The sequence below is a fragment of the Dendrobates tinctorius genome, unplaced genomic scaffold, assembly GCF_039654945.1.
Source record: "Dendrobates tinctorius isolate UK_male_01 unplaced genomic scaffold, ASM3965494v1 ptg000074l, whole genome shotgun sequence".
Classification (NCBI taxonomy): Eukaryota; Metazoa; Chordata; class Amphibia; order Anura; family Dendrobatidae; genus Dendrobates; species Dendrobates tinctorius.
In genome coordinates, this window is record NW_027361742.1 from 3,875,261 (window position 1) to 3,895,786 (window position 20,526).

At 41.0% G+C, this 20,526-nt stretch overlaps 1 protein-coding gene across 3 annotated transcripts in view; it reads right to left on the minus strand.

Moving 5' to 3' along the window:
- CFH (complement factor H) overlaps positions 1 to 20,526 on the minus strand; it is a 712,377-nt gene that overhangs the window by 188,517 nt on the left and 503,334 nt on the right. For all 3 annotated transcript variants that reach the window (XM_073582879.1, XM_073582878.1, XM_073582877.1), the window contains one exon: positions 14,816 to 14,995. In XM_073582879.1, coding sequence (XP_073438980.1) covers positions 14,816 to 14,995 — 180 coding nt within the window. The remainder of the gene's footprint in view (positions 1 to 14,815; positions 14,996 to 20,526) is intronic.

Here is a 20,526-nt window from a genome sequence, read left to right on the forward strand (position 1 = left end):
CACAATGTACCCAACATCTGATGGCTACTTTCAGCAGGATAATGCGCCATGTCATAAAGCTCGAATCATCTCAGATTGGTTTCTTGAACATGACAATGAGTTTACTGTACTCAAATGGCCTCCTCAGTCACCAGATCTCAATCCAATAGAGCATCTTTGGGATGTGGTGGAACGGGAGATTCGCATCAGGGATGTGCAGCCGACAAATCTGCGCCAACTGTGTGATGCCATCATGTCAATATGGTCCAAAATCTCTGAGGAATGCTTCCAGCACCTTGTTGAATCTCTGCCACGAAGAATTGAGGCAGTTCTGAAGGCAAAAGGGGGTCCAACCCCTTATTAGCATGGTGTACCTAATAAAGTGGCCAGTGAGTGTATATATATATATATATATATATATATAATGTATTCTATGTGTCTATAACTATTCTTTCGTTTGTGTTTTAACCTGTCATTGGGATCCATTATATGTCCATTTTGCAAGCCGGCGAGAAAATCTCGGCATACGGATGCAATACGGATGTCATACGGATGCTTACATGCGTAAAAATTCCATCCCAGCCTTGCCAACAAATTACATACTCACTGTTCAGGGAACATTTCTGTGTATTACGACCATAAAATACAGACTGTATTTTTATACGTTGTGTCTGACTTCAGCCTTAGAGTTAGAGTTGGAATTTGAGTTAGGGTTGGGATTAGGGATAGGGGTGTGATGTGGTTAGGGTTAGGGTTGTTGTTACAGTTGTGGCCAAAAGTATTGACACCCCTGCAATTCTGTCAGATAATACTCAGTTTCTTCCTGAAAATGATTGCAAACACAAATTCTTTGATATTATTAACTTCATTTAATTTGCCTTAAATGAAAAAACACAAAAAGAATTTTCCTAAAGCCAAATTGGACATAATTCCACACCAAACATAAAAAAGAGGGTGGACAAAAGTATTGGCACTGTTCAAAAAATCATGTGATGCTTCTCTAATTTGTGTAATTAACAGCACCTGTAACTTACCTGTGGCACCTAACAGGTGTTGGCAATAACTAAATCACACTTGCAGCCAGTTGACATGAATTAAAGTTGACTCAACCTCTGCCCTGTGTCCTTGTGTGTACCACATTGAGCATGGAGAAAAGAAAGAAGACCAAAGAACTGTCTGAGGACTTGAGAAACCAAATTGTGAGGAAGCATGAGCAATCTCAAGGCTACAAGTCCATCTCCAAAGACCTGAATGTTCCTGTGTCTACCGTTCGCAGTGTCATCAAGAAGTTTAAAGCCCATGGCACTGTAGCTATCCTCCCTAGATGTGGATGGAAAAGAAAAATTGACAAGAGATATCAACGCAAGATTGTGCGGATGTTGGATAAAGAACCTCGACTAACATCCAAACAAGTTCAAGCTGCCCTGCAGTCCGAGTGTACAACAGTGTCAACCTGTACTATCCATCGGCGTCTGAATGAAAACGGACTGTATGGTATGAGACCCAGGAAGACCCTACTTCTTACCCCGAGACATAAAAAAGCCAGGCTGGAGTTTGCCAAAACTTACCTGAAAAAGCCTAAAACGTTTTGGAAGAATGTTCTCTGGTCAGATGAGTCAAAAGTAGAGCTTTTTGGGCAAAGGCATCAACATAAAGTTTACAGGAGAAAAAAAAGAGGCATTCAAAGAAAAGAACACGGTCCCTACAGTCAAACATGGTGGAGGTTCCCTGATGTTTTGGGGTTGCTTTGCTGCCTCTGGCACTGGACTGCTTGACCGTGTGCATGGCATTATGAAGTCTGAAGACTACCAACAAATTTTGCAGCATAATGTAGAGCCCAGTGTGAGAAAGCTGGGTCTCCCTCAGAGGTCATGGGTCTTCCAGCAGGACAAAGACCCAAAACACACTTCTAAAAAGAACTAGAAAATGGTTTGAGAGAAAGCACTGGAGACTTCTAAGGTGGCCAGCAATGAGTCCAGACCTGAATCCCATAGAACACCCGTGGACAGATCTAAAAATGGCAGTTTGGAGAAGGCACCCTTCAAATATCAGGGACCTGGAGCAGTTTGCCAAAGAAGAATGGTCTAAAATTCCAGCAGAGCATTGTAAGAAACTCATTGATGGGTACCGGAAGCGGTTGATCGCAGTTATTTTGGCTAAAGGTTGTGCAACCAAGTATTAGGCTGAGGGTGCCAATACGTTTGTCTGGCCCATTTTTGGAGTTTTGTGTGAAATGATCAATGTTTTGCTTTTTGCTTCACTCTCTTTTGTGCTTTTTCATTTAAGACAAATTAAATGAAGATAATAATACCAAAGAATTTGTGTTTGCAATCATTTTCAGGAAGAAACTGAGTATTATCTGACAGAATTGCAGGGGTGTCAATACTTTTGGCCACAACTGTAGGTTTAGGGGTGGGATTAGGTTAAGATTGTGGTTAGGGTTATGGTTAGGGTTGGGATTAGGATTAGGGGTGTTGGGGTTAGGGTTGTTGTTAGGGTTATAGTTAGGGTTGGGATTAGGATTAGGGGTGTGTTGGAGTTAGGTTTATGGTTAGAGTTATGGTTAGGGTTGGGATTAGGTTTAGGGGTGTGTTGGGATTAGTGTTGTGAACTCATTTTCTGGTCTGTCTCTGGTTTCTGGTGAGGGAGCTGGTTGTGCTGACCGAGGAGTTGTGAGTTCTCTTTCCGGGCTCCCTCTGGTGGTGGCAGGAGGTAGTGAAGCTGATCTAATTAACAGAGACCTGCCACCTGATAATGACAAAGAGGAGTGAACATCTGGAGTCTCAGACTGGATTTTAGACAGCTGACTCCCTATTCCCATGCTGGTGATTTTTTCCTGCCTCCTGAGGTCTCAGTTTCCAGCTCAGTTCCTGCCATCTCAAGCTAAGTTGTCTTTGCTAATGTTCACATTTGATTTGGTTTGGTCTATTCAGTTTTTTGTGTGGTCAGCCAGCCCCGGCTGGGGCTGTGCTTAATTTCCTCTTATGTCACTATATGTGCTAGTTTGCTTTTTGTCCCTTATTAGATTGGCCTCTTTTTGCTCTGTTCTCAGAATATGCCAGAGTGCTGATATAGTGGGAGGAGTCTAGTGACTTCAGGGTATTTTTTGCTATCAGAAGTGTTGGACATTTTTGCAGGTTTTTTTTGCGTGATTGCAGACAGTATCTTTCCTTTCCTGTCATTTCTAGCTAGTGTGGGCCCCATCATTTGCTCAGCCTATTTTCCTACCTGTGTTCGTGTTTTCATCTTGTCTCACCATCAATACATGTGTGGGGGCTGTCTATTCCTTTGGGGTCTGCTCTGGGGAAGTTTTAGATTTCCCATTTTCTTGCTTTAGGCTTATTTAGTCCTCCGGCTGTGACGAGGCATCTAGAATCATTGTAGGTACGCTCCACGGCTGCTGTTAGTTGTATGCATAAGATCAGGGGTCTGCAATCCGCGTAGTTACCAACCTCTCTGGTTTTCTGTGACTTGGCTTGGTCTTGTTTTCCTCCTCGGTTACCCATTCATAACAGGTTAGGGTTGGAGTTAGAATTGAGTGATTTCCACTGTTTATGCACATCAGGGGATCTCCAAACGCGACATGGTGCCACCATTCATTCCAGCCAATTTATCGTTCAAAAAGTTAAATGATGCTCCCTCCCTTCTGAGCCCCGACGTGTGCCCAAACAGTGGTTTACCCCAACATATGGGGTATCAGCATACTTAGAAAAAATTGCATACCAACTTTAGGAGTTTATTTTCTCATGTTACCTTGGGAAAATAAAAAATTGGGGGCTAAAAAATCATTTTTGGGAAAAAAAAAGATTTTTTATTTTCACTTCTCTGCGTTATAAACTTCTGTGAAGCACTTAGGGTTTCAAAGTGCTCATCACACATCTAGATAACCTCCTTTGGAATCTAGTTACCAAAATGGGGTCACATGTGGGGGGGTTTCTACTCTTTAGGCACATCAAGGACTTTGCAAACCCAACATCACACCCGCAGACCATTCCATCAAAGTCTTCAATCCAAAACATCACTACTTCCCTTATGAGCCCCGATGTGTGCCCAAACAGTGTTTCCTCACCACCTATGGGGTACCAGGGTACTCAGGACAAATTGGACAACAACTTTTGGGGTGTAATTTCTCCTATTACCCTTGTGAAATTAAAAAAATAATGTTGAATTTTTTTTTATTTTCACGGCTCTGCGTTATAAACTTTAGTGAAACACTTGGGGGTTCAAAGTTCTCACAACACATCTTGATAAGTTTCTTGGGGGGTCTAGTTTCCAAAATGGGGTCACTTGAGGGGGGTTTCTACAGTTTAGGCACATCAGGTGCTCTGCAAGCGAAACATGACATCCGCAGACGATTCCAACATATGGGGTATTAGTGTACTCAGGACAAATTGCACAACAATTTCTCCTGTTAACCTTGTGAAAGTAAAAATTTGGGGGTGAAAACATCATTTTTGTGGAAGAAAATATGATTTTTTATTTTGACGGCTCTACGATCTAAACTTCTATGAAGCACTTGCGAGTTCAAAGTGCTCACCACACATCTAGATAAGCTCCTTGGGGGATCTAGTTTCCAAAATGGGGTCACTTGTGGGGGGTTTCTACTGTTTAGGCACATCAGGGGCTCTGCAAATGCAACATGATGGCGCCAGACCATTCCATCAAAGTCTGCATTCCAAAATGGTGCTTCTTCCCTTCCAAGCTCTGCCATGCACCGAAACAGTGGTTCTCCTCCACATATGGGGTATCAGCGTACTCAGGACAAATTGCACAACAACTTTTGGGGTCCAATTTCTCCTTTTAATCTTGTGAAAATAAAAAATGGCAGGCTAAAAAATAATTTTTGAGGAAAAAAATGATTTCTTATTTTCATGGCTCTGCGTTATAAACTTCTGTGAAGCACTTGGGTGTTCAGAGTGCTCACCACACATTTAGATAAGTTCCTTAAGGGGTCTAGTTTCCAAAATGGTGTCCTTGTGCAGGGTTTTCACTGTTTAGGCACATCAGGGGCTCTCCAAATGCGACTTGGCATCCGATCTCAATTCCAGCTAATTCTGCATTGAAAAAGTCAAAAGGCGCTCTTTCCCGTCCAAGCTCTGCCGTGCACCCAAACAGTGGTTTACCCCCACATATGGGGTATCAACGTACTAAGGACAAATTGAAAAACAACTTTGGGGGTCTAATTTCTCCTGTTACCCTTGAGAAAATAAAAATTTTGGGGCGAAGCGATTATTTTTGTGGAAAAAATTTGATTTTTTTATTTTCATGGCTGTACGTTATAAACTTCTGTGAAGCACTTGGAGGTTCAAAGTGGTCATCAGTCACTCATCTAGATAAGTTCCTTAAGGGGTCTAGTTTCCAAAATGTTGTCACTTGTGGGGGTTTCCACTGTTTAGGCACATCAGGGGCTCTCCAAGCATGACATGGCTTCCGATCTCAATTCCAGCCAACTCTGCATTGAAAAAGTCAAACGGCGCTCTTTCCCTTCCGAGCTCCTCCATGCGCCCAAACAGTGGTTTGTGTTGTGAGCTCATCTGTTCATTCATCTTTTGTGTCCGAGGATCTCCCTCTTCTGGTGAAGGAAGGTAGTGAGGCTGATTACCAAACACCTGATCAGGTGGATGGTGACTGGGTAACGGGAACTTCTGACTGGATATAAGGCAGCCGACGCCATTCTGAGTCGCTGGTGATTTCTCTGCTGGATTCTTGGAGACCAGTCTGATTCCTGCTTCCCAAAGATAAGTTTTTGCTCTGCTATTGAAGTTATTAGTTTTGGTTTTGTTTACCTTGTTTTTTTGGAGTTCAGCTATCCCCGGCCGTGGGTGTGCTGGATTCTTTTTCCTTGATCAGTGTTCTCTTTTGCTCTGCTTCCAGAATATTCTGAGTGCTGATATAGGGTTTGAAGTCTAGTGACTTCAGGGTCCTTTTTGCTTATCAGTTGTGTTGGTAATATTTTTAGCAGGGTTTTCTCGGATTGCAGACAGCAGCTTTTCTATCCTCTCCTTTTTAGTTAGCTTGGGCCCCATCGTTTGCTCAACCTATCTTTCTATCTGTGTTAGTGTTTTCATCTTGCTTCACCGTCATTATATGTTGGGTGCTGCCTATTGCTTTGGGGTCTGCTCTGGGGCAGTCAGTTTTTCCCTGTTCTCTCTTTAGGTTTATGTTGATCTCCGGCTGTGACGAGGTGTCTAGGATCACCGTAGGAACACTCCACGGCTACTGCTAGTTGTGTGATAGGATTAGGGGTCTGCAATCCATGAGTTTCCAACCTCTCTGATTTTCTGGGCTGAGCTTGTGTTTTGTTTTTTCCTCCTCGGTGACTCAATCATAACAGGTTTGCCCCCACATATGGGGTATCGGCATACTCAGGACAAATTACACAACAACTTTGGGGGTCTAATTTCTCCTGTTACCCTTGTGAAAATAAAAATTTTGAGGCTAAATATTATTTTTGTGGAAATAATATTTTTTATTTTCACAGCTTTATGTTATAAACTTCTGTGAAGCACTTAGAGGTTCAAACTGCTCCCCACACATCTAGATAAGTTCCTTAAGGGGTCTAGTTTACAAAATGATGTCACTTGTTGGGATTTCCACTGTTTAGGCACATCAGGGGCTTTCCAAACGTGACATGGCGTCCGATCTCAATTTCAGCCAATTCTGCATTGAAAAGGTCAAACAGCGCTCCTTCCGTTCCAAGCTCTGTAGTGCGCCCAAACAGTGGTTTATCCCCATATATGGTATATTTACGTATTCAGGAGTAATTGCACAACAAATTTTGTGGTTCATTTTCTCTTTTTACACTTGTGAAAATTAAAAAGAATTGGTTCTGAATGGAAATGTTTGTAAAAAAAAGATAAATGTTAATTTTTTTCTTTCCACATTACTTCAGTTCCTGTGACGCGCGTAAAGAGTTAATAAACTTATTGAATGTGGTTTTGAGCACCTTGAGGGGTGCAGTTTTTAGAATGGCGTCACTTTTGTTTATTTTCTGCCATATAGACCCCTCAAAGTGACTTCAAATGTGAGGTGGCCCCTAAAAAAAATGGTTTTCTAAATTTTGTTGTATAAATGAGAAATCGCTGGTCAAATTTTAACCCTTATAAGTTCCTAACAAAAAGAAATGTTGGTCCAAAATTGTGCTGATATAAAGCAGACATGTGTGAAATGTTATTTATTAAGTATTTTGTGTGACATATCTGTCTGATTTAAGGGCATAAAAATTACAAGTTTGAAAATTGCAAAATTTTTAAAATTTTCACCATATTTCTGCTTTTTTCATAAATAAACACAAGTCATATTGAAGAAATTTTAGCACTAGCATGAAGTACAATATGTTATGAAAAAACCTTCCCAGAATCAGTGGGATCCGTTAAAGCATTCCAGAGTTATAACGTCATAAATTGACCGTGGTCAGAATTATAAAAATTGGCTTTGTCATTAAGCTGCAAATTGGCTATACATGTTTTTAATCATATCCGTATTATTACAAGATGGGATAAGGAAAAGAGACTATATGCTATGAAGGGGCCCAGGATCAGGATGAGAGACATTTTACCGTGAAGGGGACCAGGAAGGGAATATTTTACCAATAACAGGCTCATGATGGGGACATTTTACCAAAAAGGAGCCATGTTGGTGGAATATATTATAGGATGTGTCCCAGGAACTGTGAAGGGGACGAGAATGGCTAAACAATAGCATGAAGGGGCCAAAAAATGGAAACAATTTAGAAAGAAGGAGCCCAAGATAGGGGACATTATTATAGGATGTGGCCCAGGAAGGAGGATATTTTACCAGGAATGGCCCCAGGATAGGTGACTTTTTACCAAAAAGAGGCCAAGAATGGAGGATATTTTACTGTGAAGGAGCACAGGATGGGCATCATTTTACCATGACGGGACACAGAATTGGGGACATTTCACCATGAAGGAGACAAAGATGGGAGACATTTTACAAAGAAGGAGCCCCAGATGGGAGACATTATTATTGGATGGGGTCTAGGATTAGGAACATTAAACCAAAAGGATCGAAGGATGGGGAATAACTACTTCAAATAGGTGGCAATAGAGTTCAAGTCATCTTCCTCTCTGAAGAAGCAATTTGTTTATTTAATTTCCAAGAGGAGCATTACTTGGCTTATAGGCCTCTTTACAGTGTCTTGCCTGGCACGTCATTCTATTTAAAGGGAATCGTTACCCCTTAGAACCCAGTCAGAAGCCTCTCAAACAGCCAAATCAGATTTTATGTTTTGCACTGATGAGGGGCAACAGCTTGAAACAATGCAAATTGAAATTTTGGGTTAGGTTTTATCATAAGTCATATAGAAAGGCCTGTTAAAGGGCTGATATTGACTTTTCGGATTGCTACTTCCAATAGATGAAACTAGAGTTCACGTCCTCTTCCTCTTGGAAGAGGCAATTTGCGTATAATGTATGTGGCCTTGTTATTTTAAGGGTAGTGTGGTGATCAGTGTGACAAAACAAGTCGTGACTGAAATATGTCGGCATGAAAGTTTGACCAGATGAAAAGTAACAACAGAAAACAACTCTATTCAAATGAGACAGTCACCAGATATACATACTGTACTGTATATTATTCTGTATGTGTACTTCATAACTTGCAGTAATTCTGTTATTTATAAAACGACCTCCTTTAGGTTACATTCTCATACGGTATTTATGTGCTATGTCTGTGTGCTGCTAGATTTTTTATAGGATGGCACGCAGACTCAGAATTTATAGATCTAGTACATATCTGTGAAAATCACAGATCCAGGAACGAGCTCTGCAAGACTCAAAGCATGTCTATTTCTGACCTGATTATGAGGATCAAAATATGACACACTTAATGGATCTCTGTGCTGTCTAAGAAAAAATTGGGCAGCACACTGACACTTCACATGGATATAGGAATTTAGCCTCATTATGTATAGTACAGTCGCTTAGTATATATTGTTCTTTCCTTCTATACAGCGCAATCTTTACATAATTTCTTCATACCTTCCTTAATTACTTAGCATCCTTTTTAGTTTTGTTTGATGCCGTCCCCTATTATATAGCATCCTCTTTGGTTCTGTACATAGCTGTCCTATTATTACATATTTTTTTCACCTTTTTTTGCATAATTATCTCATTGTTCAAGACACAAAAAATAATTTGAAGTGACACAAAGATATATTTTTTTAAATATATAAATTTATTGATTACTCAGTAAAAATATTGTTTCTAAAATTTCTTTTTTTTATCAGAAAAGGTACTGAAGAAAAGAAGTTTTTCATGAGTTCTCAAATGACCATTGGAATAACACGATAATCAGATTTGTATAATCATACAGTGGAATAGCCAAATATAGACTGCAACGTGTCAATATATCAAAATTATTAATAGAAAAATTCTCAGAACCAAATAATGTGCTAAGTGCTCTCTCTCTATATATATATATATATATATATATATATATATATATATATATATCTATCAGAGAAAAACATTTTCAAATACAATTATTGATATTTAAATATTTTACTAATAAGCCACTAGATGGAAATATTATTCCACAAGTAGTTCAGACCAGGGTTCCCCAACTCCAGTCCTCAAGGCCCACCAACAGATTATGTTTTCAGGATTTCCTTAGTATTGCTCTGGTGATAATTGCATCACCTGTACTGTACAAAGGAAATCCTGACAACATGATCTGTTGATGGGCCTTGAGGACTGGAGTTGGGGAACCCTGGATTAGAGCATCAAAAGAAACCTGAAATCCATTAGTGAGCAACTAAGCAAAAGGTATCCCTATGTCACACACTATATACATATTAGCCACAATACTCAGTCTCTGTTCACTGCATCCATTGCCAATATATTAATTATGCAATGACAATTATTTGTATGAGGTGTTGGGAATAACATGCATAGACTTATCCAAAGAGACATTAGTGTGTCATATAAATTATTTTACCTTTGCCCTGGTTTTACAAATGTGAGGTGCCGCTGTCAAGAGATGCGTGTACTTCCTTGCCCCGATGCCTAGTGCAGAGAACTACAGGTTAATCACTGCTTACTCATGTGCCATGCTTCATGTGCCGGCTATACTGATCCAAGTTAGAGTGAGCTATTCCTGCATGGTGTAACAGTGCAATACTGCTTTAAATTAACAACAACGATAAACACCCCCTATTGAGGAAGCCAGTATGGCGAAACGGCGCTGTCGGGGTAGCCGGGTACGTGTATGAGAGAGCCACAGAAGTTTTACACATGTAAGTTGTTGTTAATTTAAAGCAGTATTGCACTGTTACACCATGCAGGAATAGCTCACTCTAACTTGGATCAGTATAGCCGGCACATGAAGCAGGGCACATGAGTAAGCAGTGATTAACCTGTAGTTCTCTGCACTAGGCATCTGATATGTTTGAACTGAGGAGTAAGTTTCCCTGTGGCAAGTGCAATTAGGCTGTTCCTTTATTATAACAATTAGATAACATTTATACAATTGAGTAAGCTTATGCAGCAATCATGTATCTTTGTTTGTAAGTATTTGCAATTGATAAAAGAACAAAAGTCACTACTATTTGAGCATTAATGCATTGTGATTATTCCATTAAGGATTAGATAGCTCTGCCTTGATCACTATGGCAGACATATAATGTAGGGAGCTCAGCGAAATTGTTACTTACCTTTAGCAGTGTGTATTTTACACTATTTAATTAAGGACGTGTTCCTTCTGCTTTTAGAACTATTGGGCTTTTTCCTTAAACATTCAGATGGAAGTTTAATATATATAGCTATATGAATTTATGCCTAAGTAATGAACATCATTTGTATGGGGAAAAAAAAGATTGAAAAAAATGTTTGTATGATATGTGATTATGTTGTATAAAGCTGAACTCTGTGAGCATTTATCATTACATTTGCACCTTGGTTTTTTTAGAAATTTCCTTGTAAAAAATTTTTATGAAATTTATTAATAAATGATTGGTTTTTTTGTTTCATCTATTTTTGCCTATTTGCCTTCGTTATGTCTGCACAAATTTGTGGCAGATAATCTTTTTTAGCTCCAAATTTTGCAGTTTTATAATGGTAACAGGAGAAATTGCTCAATAACTTTTGCTGTGCAATTTCTCCTGAGTGCGCAGATACCCAATATGTGGAGGAAAACCAACTGTTTGGGTGCACGGCATGGCTTGGAAGAGAAGGAGCACCATTTCACTTTTTGAATGTAAAATTTGCTGGAATAATTAGCGTATGCCATGTTGCGTTTGGAGAGCCCGTGATGTGCCTAAACAGTGGAAACTCCCCCAAGTGACATCATTTTGAAAACTTTACCCCTTTGGGAACTTATCTAGATGTGTATTGAACACCTTGAAACCCCAGGTGCTTCACAGAAGTTTATAATGTTAAGCCATGAAAATAAAAAAAATCATGTCTTTCCCACAAAAATCTTTTTTAGCTCCAAATTTTGTATTTTCACAAGGGTAACAAAAGAAAATGGACCACAAAATTTGTTGTGCAATATCTCCTGAGTTCACCACTAGCCCAAATGTGGTCGAAAAATACTTTTGAGGCACTGTGCAAAGCTCAGAAGGGGAGTAGCGCCATATTACAGTGCAGATTTTGCTGCGCTTGTTTGAGGGTGCCATGTTACATTGGCAAAGCCCCTGAGGTGCCAACACAGCAGAACTCCCCGTAAATGACCCCATTTTACAAACTAACCCTCTCAATGAATTCATCTAGGGGGTTCAGTGATTAAATTGACACCGCAGGTATGTCACAGATTTTTATACCATTGAGCAGTGAAGATAAAATAATTTACATTTTTACCACCAAGACTGTGTGTTAGCCCCAATTTATACCTTTTCATACTGCGAAATGGGAAAAAATGGCAGCAAAATTTGTCTTACAATTTCTACTGAACGTGGCAATACATCATATGTGGCTGTACAGTACTACTTAGCCATACGGAGAGACTCTGGAGGGACGGAACACTATTTGCCTCCTGGAACACAGATTTTCCTAGAATAGTTTGCGGACTCCATACAGAGCCCCCTTAGTGCTAAAACAGCAGAACCCCCCTCAAGTGACCACATTTTGGAATTTATAACCCTTTGGGAATTTATCTACAGATGTAGTGAGTGATGATTTTGATTCCATGGGTGTTTTCCAGAAACAAGCAGTAGTGGATGTTACAGAGTGAGAATTGTAAACTCCTGTTGTAGTGACAAGTACGCTGTACAGTAGTGACCAGTACGTTATGCCCAGCTCATGTTTCTGGAGACATGCACCCGTAAGTTAGACGGGCTCTCATCACTACAGAAATGACAGACATGTTGGTGCTAAATGTAGTTTAGGCACACTGGGGCTCATAAGGGAGGGGGCGTTGGATTTGGGAGCCGAAAATTTGCTGAATTTCTTTTGGGGTCGAGGAGCCGTTTAGCTTTTCTAGAACCTTTGTGCTACCAGTAACATGGAAGACCCTATATTTCTGTTAACAGATGACGGACCTGAGTGGGGACTTGCTTGCTTGTGGATTGAGTTGAAGCTTTAATTGGGAACATTTTACATAACATTTATGATCACATTTATCCAGCATCCTACACTGACCACTTACTTTGGGGTTTCCATCTAAATCTCTGACCGGGATCCAAATAGTAATGTTTCTCCTTGTGGAGAGTGACATTTTAACCCCATATTGACAGAGACAATTTGCAGCTTAATGACCAGGCCAATTTTTACAACTCTGATCACTGTCCCTTTACGAGGTAATAACTCTGGAACGCTTCATCTGATCCCTCTGATTCTGAGACTGGTTTTTCGTGAGATATTGTACTTCATGATAGTGGTAAAATTTATTTGATATAACTTGTGTTTATTTATGAAAAAACAGAACTATGGCAAAAATGTTTAAAATTTTGCAATTTGAAAACTTTTAATATTTATGCCCTTAAATCAGAGAGTAATGTCACACAAAATACTTAATATATAACATTTCCCACATGTCTACATTACATCAGCACAATTTTGGAAGCAAACTTTTTTGTTTGGAACTTATAGGGGTTAAAAGTTGACCAGCAATTTCTCAGTTTTACAACAAAAGATTAACATTTAACCTTTTTTTTTACAAAGATTTTACTTCAGAACCAATTTTTTATTTTCACAAGTGTATAAAGAGAAAATGAACCACAAAATTTGTTATGCAATTTCTCCTGAATACGCCAATACCCCTTATTTGGGGCTAAACCACTTTTTGGGTGCATGGCAGAGGTTGGAAGGGAAGGAGCGCCGTTTGACTTTTTCATTGCAGAATTGGCTGGAATTGAGATCGGACACCATGTCGAATTTGGAGAGCCCCTGATATGCCTAAACAGTGGGAACCCCCACAAGTGGCAGCATATTGGAAACTAGACCCCTTAATGAACTTATCTAGATGTGTGGTGAGTAGTGATGAGCACCGAGCATATCCGTGATTACTTGGCGGTAACTTGGGTCTCCACCCAGCTTTTTTGGCAGACTTTACAGACCCAATCACAATGCAGGGATTGTCTGCCAGGCCATGAAACACTGCAGCCATCTTTGTTGTGGTCATGCAGTGATTGGCTGGCCACACAGCATCATCAGGGGTATAAGAGACCGGACGCAGCCCTGCTTGGCGCATTCAGCTCTGGATTTAGATAGTGTAGGGAGAGCTGCTGCTGATATAGGGTCAGAAATGGGGATTTATTAGTTAGTGTGGGGTCTACCATCCTAAACTACTCACATCCAGCTAAAGCAACAGTCCTTCTAAGGACTAATTCCAGAGTATATAGGTTCCAGGGTTAGGCAGGCAGGGGAGTGTACGTCACTCTATACACATCAGTGCAAGGCCTGCAGGCACTTTGTGTGTGTATATAGATCATTACATACATTAATAGGGTCCATTCCTTTACTGTGTACTTGTGCTGCTGCTGCTACCTGTAGGATATATTAGCCGTATATAGCAGTTGTAATTGGAATACAGGCCACACATTATTTGGTGTGGTATCTCCGTGCCAACTTATATCTGTGCGTGCTCAAAGTTTGGCCAGTTTACGGCGGTTTTCTTTTTTGGACTGATTGTCACTGTAGTTAAATACAGCAGTATTTAGACAAAAAAAATATAGGTCACACATTTGTCATAGTGGTATCTCCGTGGTTGCTCATATCTAGATATGCGTGCTCAAAATTTTGCCAGTTTATGGTGGTTTTCTTTTTTTGGCCTGGCTGTCACTGTAGTTAAATACAGCAGTATTTATCCAAAAAAAAAATACAGGCCACACATTTGTCATAGTGGTATCTCCGTGCCAGCTCTTATCATTTATCAAAATTGGGCATTTAAGTCTATAGGGATATGAAAATCACAGACTGCACACTGATGTCATCAATCTGAAATCCATAAAGTCTCTTTAATTACCATTCCAATCAATAGGAGAAGCTTTTTTTCATTTATTAAAATCAATGAATGACTGATGGTATAAACTGACACACTGACCAAACACTAATGAAAATTGGATGAATAACACTGATCACACTAGGACCATTTTTGCATATGTGAAAAATCACTAACATCTGTCTGACTCTCACTGTTCATTTTTTACATCAGTTATGTTAAAAATAATTATATTTTTGAATAGGACATTCTGAATAGGCTGGTATATAAAGTATTATTGAAGTGGTAAGAGGCTTTGTTGACTTTTGGCAATATTTTGATGGCTTTTCTATAAAGATAACCAATAGACTGAAATTAATCAGCACAACATTTAAAATATATTTATTCTAAAAATGTCTATATATGAAAAATATATGTGAAAGAACAAAAAACTTACCGTAGCACTCTGGAGGTTGTTCCCATTTCCCATCAATACAACGGATTGTTGCCGATCCGTACATCTTGTATCCTCTGTTACACTTTATGGTAGCTTCATCATTGCTGTAATAAGCTTCCTTTAGACCTATGATTTCAGCAAATTTTGGATTATGTGCAAGAGCACATTTCTTTCTTTTTTCTAGAGAAAAAATAAATAGGACTTATTCATAAGTATTTATGTTTAATAATCTCAGTATAGGTTTACACTACATTTTTGTCTTATTGAAATCACTTTAAAAAATAAAGTACATATTTTAAAAGGACAAATTTAAGAGTAACAGCCTCTTTTTTATATATTACCCCATAAATATAAATCCCTTTAAATAATTAAAAATGAATACATTTAGCATCATTGCATTTGTAAAAGTCTAATATTCTAATATATCCAAATATAAAACTAATTAAAACATATGGTACAAGTCAAAAGTAAAAAAAAAAATGCCAGATTTTCCATTTTCAAGCAACTCTGTCACAAAATGTAATAAGAAATGATAATAATATTGTCTACCCCAAAATGCTGTCATTAAAAATGTCAGCTTGCCATTGAAAAAACAATCCATCACACAGCTCCATTTTTGTTTTTATTTTTGTAACTTAAAATAGAAATGTTACAGGTCTTAAAAAATGAAAACACAATGTCCAATGCCATCAGATCCAGGATCACATTGCAACCTGGCGTCACTAATTTCTTTGCTGTTGCATTCCCACTCTCATTATGGGGAACTTTAAAATCTCCACTGATAATTCCTCCTTACACATGCCATTCTTCTTTTATCTCTAACCTCCTCTCTAAGCCATTCACAGCTTGCCAACTCTCCTATATATGAAAATAAAAATGCACTGGACCTTGTCTTCTCTTGGCTTTTCTTAGTGTATGATTTTACTAGTGCTCACTCTCTTACCATAACCTTCTTAACTTTCACACATACAGAATTTTAAGTGCCATCAATACCCAGCGATTGATGAAGAATTTGCAATCACCATCATCCCCAACCTCATCTCCCTCATGTTCTGAATTAGCTGTGTTACAATATAAGGCTGGTTTCACATTTGCGTTTTTTAGCGCTGGAAAAAAACGCACATGTGCGCATGCGTTTTTTCCCCTATATTTAACATGGGTGCGCATACCTGCGCGCTTGTAAGCGCATGTATGCGATTTTCATGCGCTGCGTTTTTTTGGGGTGTGCGTTTGTATTTTCCAGACGCAGCATGTTGCATTTTTTGGCCCTGCAAAAAAGCGCATGCGCACATATGCGCACGTTTTGCGCTAAAAATGGCCATTATAGCCTATGGATGCGCATATGTGCGCACTGGCATGCTCATGTATGCGTTTTTTTGCATATGCGTTTTTTTTTTTTAACCATGGAATTTAGGGGTTTGGGTTAGAGTTAGGGTTAGTTAAGGGGGTTTAGGGTTAGGGTTAGGGTCAGGGTTAGGGTTGGGGTTTGGGTCAGGGTTAGGGTTAAGTATGGTTTGGTTAAGGGTTAGGGTCAGGGTTAGGGTCAGGATTAGGGTTAAGTATGGTTTTGTTAAGGGTTAGGGTCAGGGTTAGGGTTAGGGTTAGGGTCAGGGTTAGGGTCAGGGTTAGGGTCAGGGTTAGGGTTAAGTATGGTTTTGTTAAGGATTAGGGTCAGGGTTAGGGTCAGGATTAGGGTTAAGTATGGTTTTGTTAAGGGTTAGGGTCAGGGTTAGGGTTAGGGTCAGGGTTAGGGTCAGGATTAGGGTTAAGTATGGTTTGGTTAAGGGTTAGGGTCAGGGTTAGGGTCAGGGTTAGGGTTAAGTATGGTTTTGTTAAGGGTTAGGGTCAGGGTTAGGGTTAGGGTTAGGGTCAGGGTTAGGGTTAGGGTCAGGGTTAGGGTTAGGGTCAGGGTTAGGGTTAGGGTTAGGGTTAGTTAGGGTTTAGGGTTTGGGTTAGGGTTAAGTATGATTTGGTTAAGGGTTAGGGTCAGGGTTAGGGTTAGGGTTAGGGTCAGGGTTAGGGTTAGTAAAGTCATGGTTTGGGTAGTGTGAGGGGCCACCTAAAAATGTTGGAAAAAAACGCAAACGCGGTAAAAACGCACTAAAAACGCATACAAATGCATAAAAACGCTGCGTTTTTTTCATGCATGCTCATAAAAATGCTTGAAAAAAACGCAGCAGTTGTATGCTTTTGTATGCGTTTTTTCAATGCGTTTTTTTTGCGGGAAAAACGCGCTGCAAAAAAAAGCAAGTGTGAAACTAGCCTAAGACACTGGTAAGTGATGTATAAGGAACCACATACCCTACACGCAAAACATACTTGCAAAGACAACGGCAACCCTGGCACATGCAGCATATGCATTTATTTTAGCATTGTTTTGGGTGTGCTGGAAATCTGTGAAGAAAATAATTTTTGTCCAAATACTTAATCCATTGTAGGTTTATGTTTAAAACTAGAGTTGAGCGAAACAGGTTGGTCAGATTCAAAAATCGCCGACTTTCGCCAAAGTTGGGTTTCGCCTATCGAAACCCGACCCTAGCGTGATGTCGGCCATGAGTTCGCAGATCAGCGCGCCAAAGTCGCTTTTCAAATGATGCTTTCAGCGCCTTTTCTCACCCAATGATGGAGGACGCACACTGTGGGCAACGCGATGACATGTGCAGCGGCCAGCACCATCTTAGAGAAGGGCATTGAAGTGATTGGCTGGCTTTGTGTGGCGTCACAGTGGGTATAAAAGGCTGTGAACGCTGACCGCCATCTTCTGTCGATCTTACAATAGGGAGAGGTGCTGCTGCTGATTCTGAACAGGGAGAGCGTTAGGCAGGGAAGAAGAAAAAAAAACTGCTTCTGCTGATAGCGCTTTTCACTGTACAGTAAGTGTGCAGTGAAAGGGGAGTATTTTTGTTGTGTGCAGCAGCGCTGGTGGTGATTAGGCTGCCTTTTAAGGCTACCTGCTAGCTGCATTGCTGTGTGCACACTACTGTTCAAACTGCTTTTTTCAAAGCACTCCAAATTTTATTATTTTGTCCTGGTGAGTTACTGAGGGTTCATTTTTTCACACACCGTCTAGCGGTGTACGCTCCTCACACACTACCGTGTACCGGCTGGTATCACAGACAAATAGAAGCTATCTGGGTGTGACTCTGGAAGAAAAAGCCGAGGAGTTTGTCCATTTTTCCAGACCTACACCTTGGAGTTGTGTCCGTTTTTCAAACAGTTTTGTATATCTGCTGTTTGATTACGGTCAAAACTAGACAGAGACAGCGTGTATCAGTCCATATACAAATATACGGAGCTTGACAATTTTACATACACACATCGCATAGAGCTGTCCGATTCTCCAACAGTATTGTATATCTGCTGTTCGCATTACAGTCACTTTTATACCTAGTCAGCGTGTGTGTGACACTCCGTAAATACATATACGGAGATTGCTAGTTGCACAAAAATCGTATACAGCTGTACACTTCTGATACAGTTCCGTCTAACTGCTTGTTGGATTACGGTCCAATACATACTGTGAGAGTGTCTGTGACTAACATAATATATACATTTATTTAATTTGTATAATACACCTTACACAGCTGGACGCTCATCATACAGTACCATCTCTCTGCTGGTATTTTTGGTACATTTTCCCAAACATGAGGAAGTATGGTGGAAGAGGCCGTGGACGTGGGCAGTGGGGCGCAGCTGGTACTGAGGTGTTGAGCCTGCGTCATCCTCTGGCCCAAGAAGGCCTGTAAGGTTGCCTTTTCTTGGAGTAGGAAAACCGCTTTTAAAGCCGGAGCATCAGGAACAGGTTTTGGCGTACATTGCCGAAACAGCTCTATTGCCTCCTCTTCTGAACGGTTGAAACCTGCAAGCACGGAGTCATCAGTGCAGGGTTCTGGTGACAAAAAACCCTTTCCTTGTGTCCTTCACCACCACCAAAAGTTAAGGATGCGGCAACCCACACTTCAGATTACTCTATGGAGCTCTTTTCACATACCATGCCTGGGTTATCCAGTCAAATCCTGAATTCCCCAGTCCAAGATGAATCTTACATGGAGTGCACGGACGCACAGCCACTGCTAGCTGATTCTGCTGGTACATCGACCCAGAGCAATACATTGCCATCACAGTCTATTGAGCCAGAATCTGACCCTGATGAAATCCAGGTGCCCCTTCCTGCATACTATACCACCTTACACGGTGACACAGAGGAAGGTAAAGAGGAAGGTGCAGATGACTTTGAAGAGGAGGTGATGGATGACCCAGTTCTGGACCTGGATTGGCATCCATTGGGGGAGGAGGGTGGCGCTGGCAATAGTTCAGATAAGGAGAAGGATCCGCAGCAGGCTTTGACATCGCAACAGCGGTTATCTAGCAGGCCCGTAGCTGTCCTAAAACGTGGAACAAAAACTAAAAGAGTTGCAGGACAGCTTGACCAGACGGTCATCTTAGCACAGCGTGCAAGGCCAGAAAATGTTTACCATATTAGGAAGAGTGCAATGTGGCACTTCTTTGTCCAAAATCCTACTGATGAGACAAAGGTTACCTGTAAGAAGTGCGGAAGGACCTTTAGCCGAGGTAAACAACTCAGATATGTGAATACCTGTTGCATGCTTAGACATTTAATCAACATGCACTTGCAAGCGTGGACGGACTACAAAACCTCAGGTAGCACATGTGCATCAGCTCTGACTGAAGGTAGCCAACAGCGCTCCATCGCTACCCCCACTGTAAGACCACCGCCACCATTAAGCACACCACCAGCACTAAATGTAGAGGTGTCGTCGCAAGGCCAAAGCACTCAGGGAATCACAATGGTTTTGCAACACAACCCTGAATCTAGGCCATCACCACCAATACCATCACCAACCCCCTCTTACTCCATCCGGTCCACCGCTACTTCCCCCATATGCAGCTCTCCAGTCCAGCTCACCCTACCAGACACTCTGAGTAGGACAAGAAAGTACTCATCCTCTCATCTGCGTACACTGTGTTTGAACGCCTACATTGCCAAACTAATCTCATTAGAGATGATGCCCTACCGTTTGGTTGAAAGCGAAGCTTTCCGCGACCTCATGGCCTACGCTGTCCCACGCTATGACCTACCCAGTCAGCACTTCTTTTCTCAAAAAGCCATCCCTGCCCTCCATGAGAAAGAATGCATTGTCCATGCACTAAAACAGTCAGTGAGTGGAAAGGTGCACCTCACAACAGATGCATGGATGCATGGACCAGTAGGCATGGCCAGGGCCGTTATGTGTCCATTACTGCGCACTGGGTTAATGTGGTGGATTCAGGCTCCACTGGGGCAGCGGTGGTGGAACAGTGCTGCCTAGCCCACGGTATAGGAAACACTTGGCTGTAGGCTTTCGCTCCTCCTCCTCGTCTATCAGCGAAAGCTCGTCCAAAGAGCGCAGTCGCACGAGCACTATATCCGCAGCTGGCAGTGTTGCACACGAGGTGTCCCACTATCGAACAGCTAGTGGTAAGCGTCAGCAGGCTGTGTTAAAGAGCCGGAGGTACTGGCCGACTACTTGCAGCGACAAACAGAGTCATGGCTGGGCAGTCTACATCTTGAGGCAGGCAAGGTTGTCAGTGATAACGGCCGTAATTTTGTGGCAGCCATAGCCCGTGCAAAACTCACACACATACCTTGCCTGGCTCACACTTTGAACCTGGTGGTGCAGTGCTTCCTTAATAATTATCCGGAGTTAATA